The following is a 16737-nucleotide window of genomic DNA, read 5'->3' as shown; positions in this document are numbered from 1 at the left end:
CGCATTTGGCACTTGGCGAGTGTTAATTTTAGGCCCTGTGTGTATATATATATATATGGAAGCCCGTTTCTGCCACTGAATAAAAACATTTTTTTAAAAAAGGTAATTGCAACTTTTTATTTCACAATTCGGACTTTTTTCCCCCATCAGAATTGTGTTATATAAACTTGCAATTGCAAGAAAAAAAAATCATAATTGGGAGATGTAAACTCGCAATTACAAGGAAAAAAGTCAGAATTGTGAGATATAAAATCACAATTCTGAGAAATAATATAAAGTCGCAATTCTAACTTTTTTCTCAGAATTGAGAGATATAAACTCGCAATTGTGAGTTTTCAAGTCAGAATTGTGAGATATAAACTCACAGTTGTATATTATAAGATCAGAATTGCGACATATAAAAACACAATTCCGAAGAATTCCGAAGATGTGAATTTGCAATTACGAGAAAGAAGTCTGAATTGTGAGTTAGCAATTAAGACATTCTTTCTTGCAAGTGAGAGTTTATATCTCACAATTCTGAGATAAAGTCAGAATTACCATATATGAACTCGCGATTATGAGGAAAAAAAGTCAGACTTGTGAGATAAAAAGTCGCTATTACCTGGTTTTATTTTTTATTCGGTGGCGGAAACGGGCTTCCATAGATTTAAGTTAAAACAAGTCAAGTAACATATTTCGCATCTTTCTTGCAGGCATTTGCAGGTAACTCCAATACAGAGAGTGTGGTTCGGCATGACCTGCAAAACCCGATTGTGGCCCGTTATTTGCGCATCATTCCTTTAGACTGGAGTGAAGAGGGACGGATCGGCCTCAGGTTCGAGATCTATGGGTGCCCGTACTGTAAGTTGACTCTGCACTGTCACATTTCACATCAATATAATTGAGTAAATATCAGCAAAGATGGCATCATAGAAGTTACTTACATGATGCTGAAGCCCGTTGGTATTTTCATCCTGAAAACTGAGTATTATTATTATTTTTTTATGTAGCCAGATCTTTATTATAGCTGTAACATTTACTAAGCTCAGAATCAAATTGACTGTTTTATCTATTCAAAGTTAATTTTCATGCTGAGGAAACATGGTTCTATGCTTTTTTTGTATCACTAGAATTATTAATATGCAGTGCAAGGTGGCAATATGTATTCAGGAAGATCCTGGTACAATTAAGAGAAACTTTTTTTGAAAGTCAAGGTCAGCTATCCATCACATACAAATCCACGTTTCCATGATTTGCGCAAATGTCTGCTAGTACGGCACCCTGCTGTTTACTAAAACTGAGAAGAGAACTTATACTGTGTGCTGTAAAATCAAACAGAATATTTGTCAGTTTGATGTTTTGGGGTAAATATAAAGTTGAGACAAACAAAAATGCTTAAGTCTTCAAAATAGTTATCATATTTTAACCTTTTAATGTGTAGTTTTACATCAGCTGCTATTACAGTAAATCAATCAAAACAGTTGTTACTTGAGTCCAAAATTAACTTTTTGACACTTTTAAAAAATTTAATATATAGATATTTCTTTCAATATTAAATATTTCAATATATTTTTTCAATATTAATAAAATCAAATTGTATTACATTTATTATTATTACATTAAATAAAAAATGTCATATATATTTATCATTTATTTACTATGAATAATTTATTTAATAATTTAATGTATGTTATAATTATGTCCCTTTGGTAGGTTATTTGAGAAAGTAAATGTTAAAAATGTAGATATTTCTTATATTATTTTAATAATAATAATATTATATTGTTATAATGTGCACTTTATTCATTTGTTTAGAATTTATTATAATGAATTTATTTAATAACTTAATTTAGAATAAATGTATGTACCTTTAACAATGGAATTCACTTTTTTGTTCACTTGGCAACAGTATTGGGTGTAACGCGTTACTACTGTAAGTAACTTATCCACTGAAAAAAGTAAGGTAATTAAGGTCATTCTTAGGTAATTTAGTTACAGTTACTTATAAAGTACGTGCATACTGTAAATAATTTAAAAAGTTCTAAAATCAATATTGAATTTGAAATATAAATTTATCATCTAAAGGTAAAATTGAATGCAGCATCTTTAACCCTCTGCGCCGGCGTGTTCACTTGCAGTTTTTCCTGATGACAGAGAAAAGACCCTAAAATACTCAGATACAGATAAGACTAAGACATCAATCGAATCTGTAAAGAGTCTACTTTTATTTGTGTTTACTGACAATAACATCAAAACATTGTGCTTTTGTAAAATAAACTAAACAAACAGGGTGCGCTTTCTGCTGTTTTGGTCTCCGTGAACTTCTTTCTGAAACGCGTCACAAAAATGAACCAAAACTCTGTGAATACTAGACACACAGATGTGAGAAATATGTCAATAGAAAACTTGAAGTGTCTACTTTTAAATTAAAAAATTCTAATAAAAAATAAATTCTCTGATTATTTAATCCGTATGAAACCAATGCGAGGTAAAATCAAAATCAATCTACTTTTCATCGTCTTTGGAAGAACTGCGATAAGCCAGAATTTACCTGAGAAGAACCGTGTGATCTGACGCGGCTTTATTCAGCGGAGGATATCATTTCTGTAATTTATTCTTACTTACATTAGTTAACATGTTATTTTCACATAAACTTGTACGCATTTTACTAGTTGGGCTTTAAACTATGGCAAACTGAAATGTGTGAAAGCGAGTAAAATTTGCTGAAATATTATATACATTCATATACAGTATATACAGGCAACTTATTACATATAGGCTAAATGTCGTACGAAACGAGGATGTAAATGTTTTGCTATCATATAATAAAAATATGAGATATATATAATATACGATATAGATATAAAGTAATGTGAATGTTAACACTGCATCATGATGAATGTTACAGTCTAGGAATTTTTAGATCAGTGTTTACTGATCTACTATCAGATGTCGATGTTTATAATGTGCTAAGCACTAAGAATTTAGTTTATAAAATATCATAATGTTGTTTATGACCTGTGTGGTAATACAGACAAAGCATACGTGCATGAATGACAGTACAAAATCATGTTATTTTTTGTTAGGAGTGGACATAATTAGTATTAGTAACTGCTAATGTCATATACATATATAGTATGTCAGTGTGTATGAAATATGGTACTCATTGCTTTGAAAAATTTCATGCTTACAGCTTGATACATGTACCCCTGGTTTCACAGACAAGGCTTAAGCCTAGTGCCAGACTAAAATACATTTCTGAGCTGTTTTAACTGAAAGAAACTTGCACATACCTTATAATACTATCTCAAGTATTATCTCAAGATGCACACCAGTAATATTTTCTTCTAAGGCAGTGGTTCCCAAAGTTTTTGCAGCGTGCCACCCCTTTCTAGTGTTTGACACGTCAAGCACCCACACCACCATACTCCGGTTAAACACCACATTTTTTAGTGCAATACAAGTATAAATACAAGTATTCACTGTATACAGGGCTTAACATTAACTCTTTTGCTAGAAAATTAAATTTTCTATGACTAAAGTTACTGCATTTTAAACATTTTTTAATTGATTTCCAGGTCTTTTTTTTGCCTATAAAAGTGGCATGTGTCATATTTCATATGAAATTCTTATATTTTATTAATAATTTCACTTACTATAATAAGACTCTATAGGGCTGTTACCAATCAAATGAAATCAGTATTAAAAAAAAAAAATCCACTGCTGGAGAAACAGAAGCAGCTGAAGTGGCATTTAGATGCATTTACACAGACAATTTAATGAAGCTGAAATGTAGCATGAATGCATTAACACTGCAAAATTACAACAGCATAAATAATGCTGTGAGCTTGGTGTTTTACATCAGGTTTTTTTATTTACAAATATGAAAAGTTGTAAAAAAAAAAAAAAAAAAGTTACTTTTAAATTTGAAAGTAACCCGCCAGCAAGGTGGCAACTGATTCTCGGGGAACTGCACTCTCTTAGTCGTGTCATGTTAATTAATTAGGCTAGGCTTTATGAAATAAATATAAAAATGAAATTTTTTACCGCAGTATGTTTCTTCTGTGTGCAGTTGTGTTCATTTGTTTCGATTTCTCCATGAGATTGTCTCATGTGAGTCTCAACTGCCGCAACCTTGTTACTATTGATTATCCATTATGAATTGCCGTTTACACCAAGTGTAATAAAATCAGAATCATTCTCGCCGAAATTTTGGTGCTTCCCTAATTCGATGTTTTAATTCGATTAGATTAGTTGTCCGGTCGGGCAAGTAAAATTCTCTTTCACTTGCCCCTTCAAAAAATGCACACAGATCATCAAAAGCATTCTCTCGTGCACCCCTGCTGGTCGGTCTGTGCACCCCTAGGGGTGAGCGCACCCCAGTTTGGGAACCGCTGTTCTAAGGCACGTTTATAAATGTTACTTAAAACTTTTTTGTTATTCAGATATTTTCAGAGTATTTTAGAGCATTTTTTAACTGCTTAAGTATTACAGTTGTTTTAAAGCTAAAAGGCTAAACCATTCCATGTTTAACTCAAACTGATAGAATTAAGAGTTTCATTTCTATTCTCTATGCATCAAGGATTGTAGGGATTTTAAGAAGTAATAAAAGATTTGAATAGTTAAGTTACTTATTGAGTAATTAAATTACTTTTCAGACAGAGTAATTAGAAAAGTAGTTTAAATACAATGTTGATGAGGTAATTTGTAATTAGCAATTAATTACTTTTTTAAAGTAATTTACCCAACACTGCTTGGCAGCTGTTAGTTAAATTTAATTGAATTGAATTAATTTTGGATCCTGGTTACATTTACTTGGTATTGTGGAGTTGTTCTGGTGCTACTTCACAAAACCAACAAGGTGCTTGGAATAAAAAACAAAAAGTATTTACTGAATACCAAATATACATATACGTGGTTAACTTTCTTAGCACTGTTGTTGTGGTTAAAGGATAAGCTATTTTATTTAATCAATTTACAGAGACAGCTTTGCTGGATTTTCATTTGTTTAAAAGGTATTAGTCATTGCAAATCATGGATTTAAACAGAATTGCTTTCCAGATGAGTGGATGTATTTTTGGAGCAGATGTCTCCAGTGTGGTCAAAACGTCCTGAAATCTGAATGTGGCTCACAGGGTGAGCGTCAGCAGTAGGTCATGTCTGTAAATTAATTGTATTGTTATTATTCCACTTGCTTCAGATCATTGGTATTCTTTTTACATTTTTATTTCAATCTAGCCTTTTATTATATTGTAATTTCACTAGCAAGGAGAAAAAATTCTATGAACTATCAACATGCTCTGTTTTCTTAAATGGAATATAGCCTTGACAAATTCATTACTTTCATTATATTAAGTGTTGCCAAATTGATCTTGATAACACATTTCGATTAATGCCCCCATAAATTGGTTTGAGTAAGTATTACACTCAGTTGTCTCATTACAGTGATGTAAACATCTGTCATTTAACCCCAGACCAGAAGAACCATATTTACTCATTTACTTTTTTTAAACCATAACCTTCTTACTTCTTTTAATTTGTTAAATTATTGATTGAGGAAAAAATAAAATCCTTGAGATGTATAAAACTGCAGCATAGTAGAAAATGTTTTCTGCTTTTAGTACTTCCATTGAAATAATGATAGTGTAAATAAACCTGACATCCAGCTCTCTGAATGTTTGTGTTTATGACAAGTATGAATGAAGCCTGGTAGCTGTAGATGCATATCATTCCTCAAGCTGTTTTCCTACTCGTGAGGAGCAGAGAGGGGTTTGGCTGCACTGATTTTCCTGTCAGAAAGTGTTTCATCCACATTTGCTCCTTGCTGGTTAAACCGCTCATATTCCTTCATCATCTCGTGCTGGTGATCACAGATGCCGATAAAGACATGCCGCCATCTCCAAACGCTTGTTTATGAGGGCATAGGGTGGAAAAAAATAAACACAGTATTTCACCCTGCTGAAAAATCCAGATTAAAATGGTAGTTGTGTTTTGGAGCATGATAGCTTGTTTTTTACTGTTCTAAACTGGTCATTAGCTGGATTAAGCTGACGTGCTGGACCTGCAACAAGGACTATCTAAAAACTATTGAAATCTCTTGTTAAGGAATTCATGTTTTATTCAGGTGGGCATTTTTTGTTTTTTACTATTTAATATTAAAAATTAAAATACTAATACTTCTACTAATAAGAATAATCATCATCATCCTAAATTAACATATTAATTTGACAACCTTACCTATAACAAACTAGCTACCTGCTATTGTAGCTTACACCAACTACTGATCAGCATGCACCAGCTAATGAGCAGCTTGAACCAGCTAATGACCAACTTAAACCAGTTTACAATAGGTAATAGTTTAAGTTTAAGTTTAAGTTTAATCTGCCTTAAACCATTTTACACTAGGTAATGACCAGCTTGAACCAGTTAATGACAATCTTAAACCTGCTTACACCAGATGATGACCAGCTTGAACCAGCTAATGACTCTCTTAAACCATCTTAGACTAGGTGATAACTTGAACCATCTGATAACTGTCTTAAATCAGCTAATGACAAACCTTAAACCAGCTTACCCCACCTAATGACTAACTTGAACCAACTAACTACCGTCTGAAACCAGCTAATGACCTGTTTAAACTAGCTAATGACTTTCCTAACCCAACTAATGACCATCATAAACCAGCTTACTCTTGGTAATGACCATCTTAAACCAGCTAATGACCATATTAAAGCAACTAATAACCAGCTTGCACCAGCTAATGACCACCTTAAACCAGCTTACACCAGCTGATGACCAGCTTAAACAGGCTAATGACCTTTCTAAACCAACTATTGACCATCTTAAATCGGTTAGTGGCCATCTTAAACCAGTTTAATTCAACTAATGACCATCTTAAACCAGCTAATGACCATATTAAATCAACTAATAACCAGCTAATGACCACCTTAACCCAGCTTACATCAGCTAATGACCAGTATAAACCAACTAAAGGCTGTCTTAAACCAGCTTACACTTGGTAATGACCAGCTTGAACCTATTAACCATCTTAAACCAGCAAGAACCGGCTAATAACCAGTTACCATGTTCCTAGGCAGATCTTTCTAACAGGAAAATATAAAAAATTACAAAAACATTTTTGGGGACCTTTTCCGCCACTCGGTTTCTCTTCAGACACGGAAATGCATTGACTGTTGAGTGAAAATAAATAAGATGTGCAGTAAAGGAATAGAGATAGCCCTTCGCAGGGAGCATAGAGGGAAAGAATGGGAGTTAGATAAGCAAGACCTGCAGTGGAGATGAAGCACAGAATGAGAATGAATGCAGTGCTCTGACCTTGTTGATCGGGCGAGAACGGATGAATGCATTCGTGATGGAGGTGAAGGGGATTGGCAGTGGAGAGAGAGAGAGAGACAAGAGGAGTGGAAGAGCAACTGGCCAGACGTAGCACACATACTCATGCATTAATGTAGTAATCAGTCCCCAGCAGGGTGCATGGAGAGAATTGAATTAATTCCACATGCAGACTGTACTCTAGACACAGACGCACACACGCGATCGTAGTAGACACTACATACTACAGGCATCCTCTGGTGATTATGGACATGACAGATTACACTGAATGCATATTCTCATCTGCTTTGTCCATGTAAAACAAATACAGTTGTTTCATCATTTTGCAATTTACAATGCTAATGGAAGCTGATAAATGCAAATTGATTTTACATGCCTCAGGAATGCATACAATGCATGAACGATCCATTCAAATAATGGAAATATCTTACTCGCTGGCTGACTTAAAAATAACACTTACAGCAGACCTGAAACATACTCCGTATGTGATATTTTGGTATATTGTTTTCTGAAACACCCACCATGAATCATTTAATTTTATTTAATTAACATAATCATCACATTATGTTTTGGTTAGAATTATTTGTCCTTTCTCATAATTGCATGTAAATGCAAACAAGTTTTTGTAGCAATGTAAAAGTACTCTCACCTTTGATCGATTTAATGTGTCCATGCTGAATAAAAATGCTAATTTCTTTTTTAAAAATCTTATTAACCCCAGATATGTATTAATTCTTTGAGGTTAAGCTTGCCATATACAGTATATTATGCATAATGCTAATTAAACATAAATAATGATTTACTGTATATATACTCTGCTGTTTAAAAGTGAAGGGTTGATAAGATTTTAATTATTGTTTTGAAAAAGTCTGTATTTATTTCATCATAATAGAGTAATAGAGTAAAAGAATAATAGAGTAAGAGTACATTAATATTGTGAAACATTTCTGTATTTCAAAATAACAGTTTTCTATTTTATTTTAAAATGTAATTTATAGCTGTGATGGCAAAGCTGAATTTTTTTTGCAGCAATATATATTATATTTATTATATATTTTTATAACTTTGTGTATATTGCTGAAGATTGCTTTTCTCAATGAGACATGATTTTTTTTTTATATAATAAAACTAGTATTTACCCTTTTATGGCCACCATATGACACCTTTTTAGTCCAAAGTTATTGCAGTCACAAGCCTACTGCAAAATCAGCACCATCATTTACATTTTAATTAAGCTCAAATCAAACCTAATCAATCTCTCAGTAATGCAAGCGAATAAACACGCCACTTCAATCTTATTGGTGGAAGGGAACATGATGACATCTGTATTTTTCTGTTGATCTCAGGTTGCTGTAGATCTCTTTATAATTACCTTCTCATGCTGATCACAGATTTTACACGGCTTCTGAATGATATAAAGACAGTCTGCAAAGCAATCAAGTGCCATCAGGCACCATGAGCGTGTGTAATATATCCAAAGTTTATACGGTGTCAGTGCAGGAGATTAAACCAAGAGAGTGAGCCAGAGATGCCGCGAAAGGAATTTACATTCATAACTTCCGGTATGCATCATTCTGAGCCTTGACAGGATCAAAAATCCTCCTCCTTTGCGCAATAAGCAGAAAGGCTTTGTCAGCAGGTAATAGCCCACTGCAATTTTCTGCCTCCTCACTGTAGTTTATCACCTGATCCCAGCTGCAGTTTTTCTGTGAATTTCTCCATGCTTTCGTTCCAGCAATCTATAGAACAGTCACTCAACCGATCATTTAGCCAAAAATGGGCATGACACCTAGTCACCTCAGAGGCGCTAATCTCTTTTCCTCCTCCTGTCTTTCTTCCTTCCATCAACAGGGGCAGATGTGATTAATTTTGACGGGCAGGGGGTGATCTCTTACCGCTTCAAAATGAAGAAGATGAAAATTTTGAAGGACGTGATAGCCCTGAAGTTTAAAACATCAGAGAGCGAAGGGGTGATTCTGCACGGAGAGGGGCAACAGGGTGACTACATTACCTTGGAGTTGAGGAGAGGCCGGCTACTGCTGCAGATAAACCTCGGTAAATCTCATATGGAGGCCTAATAGATATCTGCTGTGTTTTTGGTGCGCTTGTGTGTACCTTGGTGTGTTTTTTTTTTATTAATGTGCTGCTGTAAGTATTTCTTCATGTTATTTATTAACTTTATACCTGCTGTCTTCTGTTATTTAATTGATTGTTTGTTCCTCATTGATTCTTTAGTAAAAATGAGTTACATTTAAAAGGAGAGTTCACTCAAAAAATAAAAATTCTGTCATGGTTCTTACCCTCATGCAATTAAAAAAAAAGTTTTGGGTTAGTAGGACTTTTTATTTTTTATTTTATTTATTTAAATTAAAAATTAATATTTTTATTCAGCAAGGATGCATTCATTTGATCAAAAAGTGAAGACTTGTATGTTACTTTTTATGTTACAAAATAGTTTTATTTCAACTAAAAGTTGTTGTTTTAAACTTTCTATTCATCAGCGAATCCTGGAAAAATATGTATCACAGTTTCCACAAAAATATTAAGCTGCACAATTATTTTCAGCATTGATAATATTAAGAAATGTTTCTTGAGCAGCAAATCAGCATATTAGAAGGATTTCTAAAGAATCGTGTGAGACTGAAGACTGGAGTAATGACTGCTGAAAATTAAGCTTTCCTTTCACAGGAAAATAATATGCATTTGAAAATATATTAAAATGTATTTTTTTAATTGTAATAATATTTCACAATTCTTCTGTTTTACTGTATTTTTTTATCAAATAAATGAGCATAAGAGACTTCTTTAAAAAACATTACAAAATAAAAAATCTTGCTGACACCAAACTGTAGAACACAAAAGAAGATCATTTAAAGAACATTTCAGCTGTTTTTGTCCCTATAAGTCAATGGAGTCCAAAACCACATTGACTTTAATTGAATTTTCCACAGAATAAGAAGTTTGGAACAACATGAGGGTGAGTTTTCATTTGCGTGAACTATCCCTTTAATATCTCATGGACCCGCATTGCAGAAAAATCTAGCTGGAGGGAAAAGAAATACTCATAGACTGTAAAACACAAAACCCATTATCTTGTATATCATGAGGGCATAAACATCTTATATGCACTGCGAAGACTGCAGTGAAGGTGAAGATATTGTGTGATTGATATTAACGATGGTCTCCCATGTCTAATAAACTGTAGGAAGTAATCAGTACGGCTCCATCCTGGGCCATACATCTGTGACTAGCGGCAGTCTGCTGGACGATCATCATTGGCATTCTATAGTAATTGAGCGCTACAGGAGAAATGTCAATTTCACCCTTGATCAGCATACTCAGCACTTCCGCACCAATGGGGAGTTTGACCACCTTGACCTGGACTATGAGGTAGGACTGAGAAAGTGAATGATTTATTGCTCTGAACTTCATTTAACAGGCAGATGCATTATGGGATGCTGAATCTGCTGGAGCACAGACAAACATTTACAAACAATTGCATTTATTGACTATTTTATTGAAGCACTAGTGCTTTTTTTCTGGGGCTTTGTTTGAAATTGCTTGAAAAATAGTACTTACAAAGCATCTTTCAATAGCTAGACATTATCTGATTTTACAAAATATGTATCATTTTACTCCATTGTCGCAAGCTTAATTTGTTTGGTTGTGCCTGATACAGCAGGATGTGTTTGTATAATGTGTTACGTAATGTTTCAAGCTCTCCCTCTATTCTCATATGCTGTCTTGACGTACTGTAGGAGGAGAGTGGGGTAAGATGTGCCACTTTTTACTTAGGTTGTCCCTATGGGAAATTATTTGTCATCATTAAATTTACAAGTGTACTATGAATTTAATTTGAAAAAAGGAACATGGAAATATGAGTTTAAAAAAAAAAGTGGTTAGTAAGTTGAATCTGAATATGGGAACCATTTACAAAAAAATGAACATAAATGAGAAAAAAAAATGCTTATAAAGAATCCCATTAAATCTTTTTTCATAAACTAGCAAGGAAAATATTTATTAATGAAAATATTGTCTTTCTCCATTCACAGAAACATTTACCCCACAGCAGTCATTTTGGGTAAAAAAAAACATGCCTATTCTTTTGCGGAATAATTTGCATTGTATTTTACACTGGCAATTCACAAACATGCATGGCATATTTAGAGACCTGCATTACTTTTCTTTGACATAAAATTAATTTGAACTAAAATGTAGAATATTTACGGTAACACTTTATAAAGGTGTTCATAAATGACTAATAACTCATTCACAAATCATAAATCATTGATAATGAACGGATCCAAACCGGTGAGTCGTTTTCTGCTGGAGCACAGACAAACATTTACAAACAATTGCATTTATTGACTATTTTATTGAAGCACTAGTGCTTTTTTCTGGGGCTTTGTTTGAAATTGCTTGAAAAATAGTACTTACAAAGCATCTTTCAATAGCTAGATATTATCTGATTTTACAAAATATGTATCATTTTACTCCATTGTCGCAAGCTTAATTTGTTTGGTTGTGCCTGATACAGCAGGATGTGTTTGTATAATGTGTTACGTAATATTTCAAGCTCTCCCTCTATTCTCATATGCTGTCTTGACGTACTGTAGGAGGAGAGTGGGGTAAGATGTGCCACTTTTTACTTAGGTTGTCCCTATGGGAAATTATTTGTCATCATTAAATTTACAAGTGTACTATGATTTTAATTTGAAAAAAGGAACATGGAAATATGAGTTTAAAAAAAAAATGGTTAGTAAGTTGAATCTGAATATGGGAACCATTTACAAAAAAATTAACATAAATGAGAAAATAAAATGCTTATAAAGAATCCCATTAAATCTTTTTTCATAAACTAGCAAGGAAAATATTTATTAATGAAAATATTGTCTTTCTCCATTCACAGAAACATTTACCCCACAGCAGTCATTTTGGGTAAAAAAAACCATGCCTATTCTTTTGCTGAATAATTTGCATTGTATTTTACACTGGCAATTCACAAACATGCATGGCATATTTAGAGACCTGCATTACTTTTCTTTGACATAAAATTAATTTGAAGTAAAATGTAGAATATTTACGGTAACACTTTATAAAGGTGTTCATAAATGACTAATAACTCATTCACAAATCATAAATCATTGATAAGAAGCTCAGACATGGCGAGGCGCCTGTTTGTGTAAAAGCTCATGGGCTCAAGTAGGCAGCTGGGTCACAATTGATAATTTATTAAAAACAAACAAGACAAACAAAGACAAACAAGGGGGGGGGCATCATTAAATAAATCTGGAATCTAGTTTTGATTGAAATAAGTATTAATAATATATTTATTAAGCATTTATAACATGATTTAAAAATGGCTCACTATTTGGCAGGTATTGCATTAAAATCACGCTTTTTATTCATGTATTTATAACTGCTTATCAATGATTTATAATGCCATTTTAGATGAGTTATTAGTCATTTATGAACACCTTTATAATCCCTTTACAAAGGGAACCTTTATGGACGCTATAATAGTCTATTTTTGCTGCATTGTGAAATAGATCAGGAATCTGCTTTCGGATGAAATAAGTATGAATAAATATATTTATTAAGCATTTATAACGTGAGTTTAAAAAGTCTCACTATTTTGCATGAATTGCATTAAAATCACGCTTTTTATTCATGTATTTATAACTGCTTATCAATTATTTATAATGCCATTTTAGATGAGTTATTAGTCATTTATGAACACCTTTATAATCCCTTTACAAAGGGAACCTTTATGGGAAGTGTTACCAAATTTACTATTACATGCAGAAACATGTTTTTAGCGTAAAAACGGCTTATCACTTTTCTCATATGCATTTTAATGTGAAAAAAAATACTGTACACAGTTTACTAGATTAAGGAGCCATCTTACTCCACTCTCTGTATATATTGTTGTGTTAGACTTGGAGGGTTGCAATGCCTTGATACTGTTTTTCTGGCTTATGTCTGATTTTTTTTTTTCCATGTAGCTGACTTTCGGAGGAATGCCTTATTCTGGTAAGCCAGTCTCAGGAGGTAGAAGAAACTTCAAAGGCTGCATGGAAAGCATCAACTACAATGGAGAGAACATCACTGACCTGGCCAGAAGAAAAAAACTGGACTCTTCTAATTTCGTAAGTCTGTTCCCTTTTCAATCAACTCCACAAACCATATCTGACTGATCAGAGTTTTAGTGCATAACTTTCCCGTTCATGACATTCTGTGCAAATGTAACACGTTTGGGTGGGTTGTTTTTGTCTGGAGGGTTTTGTGGAGGTGTATGACCATGAATAACTGTGCAAGGTTGATACTTCAGAATGCTGAGTGGTTCAGACGTGATATTGATGGAGCTCACATTTTAAACCTCATATCTATGCTGTATGGAACCGTTTCATTTGTTTCAACATGCTGATTGGAATGTTAATCATCTACACAGATTTGATGACTGTTGTCAGCACTGATAATAATCTAATTTCCACTGCCTGTGATAATACAAAGAATGCAATAATTGCAGATTATATCTGATAAGCATGTCAGTGTTCTGTGGTTCATTAATGGAACCACAAACATGAAGAGACACAATGGTTTTTTTCTGATGAAAATTACAGTCTTATCTCTGCTGTACAGTTACACTAGCACATCATGATTTACAAACACAATTAGATTCATGATTTTGTTCCAAAGATTTGCACAAAATGAAATCTAAAATGAAAATTCTATCATTATTTACTCACCCTCATGTCGTTCCAAGTCTCCATGACTTTATTTCTTCTGCACAAAAGAAGATATTTGAAAGTCAGTAAACGGCAGTTAGGTCCAAAACAACATTGGACCCCATTGACACTCATTGTACAAAAACCACAGAGACATTTTTGAAAATATCCTCTTTTGTGTTCCACAGAAGAAAGAAAGTCATACAGGTTTGGAACAAGATGAGGATGAGTAAATGATGTCAGAATTTTTATTTTTTGTCTGAACTATCTTTTTACTAGCGTGAAAATAGCACGATTCTCCTCCTTTCCACTCAAATTTGACATGGGTCCACCATAGACAGGCTCTGAATTATTATTCATGTCTGAAGGATTATGTTCAAGGTTGATAAAACACATCACATGAGCGGAGGTTCTGTTATGAAGCACTGAAGAAGGCTGAGTGCACTTTTCTATTTCATTGTGATGAGACTGATTAAGTTCTCTAGATTTGAAATAAGTCTTAAGTGCATTCGGTGCTTCAAAATTACCATTTAGAAGGACGTAGAGCTGGAGAGTTATGAATAACAGTCCTTGTCATTGCTTCCATGCAGCCAGCTTAAGGTTCAGAAATCGACAGCGTGGTTGGGAACATGCTGTAGCAGCACTTTAAGGGATCTTTTTTTAAGCCCATGTTCTACATGAAAGGTCCTCAACCATTTCAGACGCAGATTTATTTATAGTTACTTTATTTCGCAGCTTTGTACGTTTATTAAAGATGTTGCATATGAGAAATACAATATGCAATAAGTTACATCAAATTTTATGTTGTATGGAGACATCTGTTTTGTAGAATGTAAAACAAGCTGAGAAAAACATCTAGCCTGAAATTCTTTGCTGGTCTTAGATTTTTTTCAGCTGTGAACTTATGTTACCAGTCACCTTTATTTATATAGCATTTTTAACAATACAGATTGTGACAAAGCAACTGAACAGCATTAATTAGGAAAATAGTGTCAATAATGCAAAATGACAATAGTAAACACTCATTTTTCAGTTAAAGACAGTTCATCATTGAATTCAGTGATGTCAACATCCAGCTCAGTTTAAATAATATCTTTGCAATTATGTCAACGATAACGCTGGAAATGAAGTGTCCCCAACTAAGCAAGCCAGAGGTGACAGCGGCAAGGAACCAAAACTCCATCGGTGACAGAATGGAGAAAAAACCTTGGGAGAAACCAGGCTCAGTCGGGGGGCCAGTTCTCCTCTGACCAGACGAACCAGCAGAATGGAAAAATCAATATAAGACGTAATAAAACAGACGATGAACAATATTAACAGCAATTATTATATGATGCAATCAAACTTATAGCAAAATGTGGTAGTTCTGTATGTTGTTTCAGGGTTGGCATCATCTGAGGTCCTCTGAGGGGTTGGCATCATCTCTTCTCAGGTGTTCTGGATCCAGACTGAAGCTTGTGTAAATCCTAGTTACCACGGGATGTTAATCCCGTGGCAAAAGACAGAGAAACAAATACAAACATAATTAGCGTAGCTGCTGTTCCAACCAAGCAAAAATTATTTGTTTAACCCAAACTAACGAATAATAATGTGCATTTGATTAGATATAACTGCAGTAAAAGATTATGACTGCAGTAAAAGATTATGAGATGCATTATTTGAATGCTTGGCCAAAGAGATGTGTCTTTAATCTAGATTTAAACAGAGAGAGTGTGTCTGAACCCCGAACGGAAAAAGTTATGTTTGATTCATAAACTATTGTTCAACCATCTCAGTAGGTCTACATGGTGAACAGCTGTACGTTTCCTGCCTCATTTTCAGCGCAACCTGACGTTCTCCTGCGTGGACATGCACACGTTCCCCGTCTTCTTCAATGGCACCAGCTTTCTGCAGCTGCCAGGAAGAAGGGACCACAATATGGTGTCTGTGGGATTCCAGTTCCGTACCTGGAACCCCAGCGGCCTGCTCCTGTTCAGCTCCTTGGCAGATGGAATGCTAGAATTGGCTCTAAACGATGGAAAAGTCACAGCGCACATTAATGTCACTCAGCAGAAAAACATGCGTGTGGACATTGCATCAGGTGAGCTGACATTCTTCCCACACACAATGCTATTACATGGAGATCTCATAAGGTTTCATCAGCCTCTTTTTTTTTAAATGTGTTGTTCTTCTAGCAAAGCAGCACCTACTTGATAATTTGCTTAATGTTTCAATGTTATACGTGTAAATGCTGTATGATCAGTCAGCACCAGTTTTAGCATTATGGTAAAGTTGCATCATGTCCCAGAGTTAAACTTTAACGCCCAGGTTTCTCTTTTATAGCTTAAATCAGCTGTGCTGCTTAATATTTCTGTGGAAACTGTGATAAATGTTTTTAGGATTCTTTGATGAATAAAAAGTTAAAAAGAACAGCATTTGAGATGGAATGTTTTTTTTTGCCTTTAATTTTGTAATGCCTTTAATCCATGCTAAAAAAAAAACGAAAATACCAAAACAAAAATTGTTTGGTCAATTTTGCTGTCAATTAATAAAGTACTGTAAATAGAGTAAATTTTAGTTGGGTATGAATTTTGTCTCGGCGTCTCTCTTGAAGTATCTTAGAATGAATGTGGATAACATAATCCGGATCATTTGGTCTTGGAAGAACTGGATGAGAAATTAGTTTATATTTAAG

The 16737-nt window shown here is 33.9% G+C and overlaps 1 protein-coding gene across 1 annotated transcript; it reads left to right on the top strand.

The window, feature by feature from the left end:
* Window positions 1–716: 716 nt before the first annotated feature.
* On the top strand, window positions 717–16195 carry LOC107575098 (contactin-associated protein-like 2; the record flags this gene model as incomplete). Its single annotated transcript, XM_016261505.1, has 5 exons — window positions 717–843; window positions 9187–9390; window positions 10541–10725; window positions 13341–13484; window positions 15885–16195. Coding segments are annotated over exons 2-5 (791 nt in total), but the record flags the coding sequence as incomplete, so codon positions are not given.
* Between the last annotated feature and the right edge of the window lie 542 nt (window positions 16196–16737).

The sequence above is a fragment of the Sinocyclocheilus grahami genome, unplaced genomic scaffold (assembly GCF_001515645.1).
Source record: "Sinocyclocheilus grahami isolate Dianchi unplaced genomic scaffold, SAMN03320097.WGS_v1.1 scaffold2463.1, whole genome shotgun sequence".
In the NCBI taxonomy this organism is placed as follows: domain Eukaryota; kingdom Metazoa; phylum Chordata; class Actinopteri; order Cypriniformes; family Cyprinidae; genus Sinocyclocheilus; species Sinocyclocheilus grahami.
This window is presented reverse-complemented; position numbering and strand designations above follow the sequence as displayed.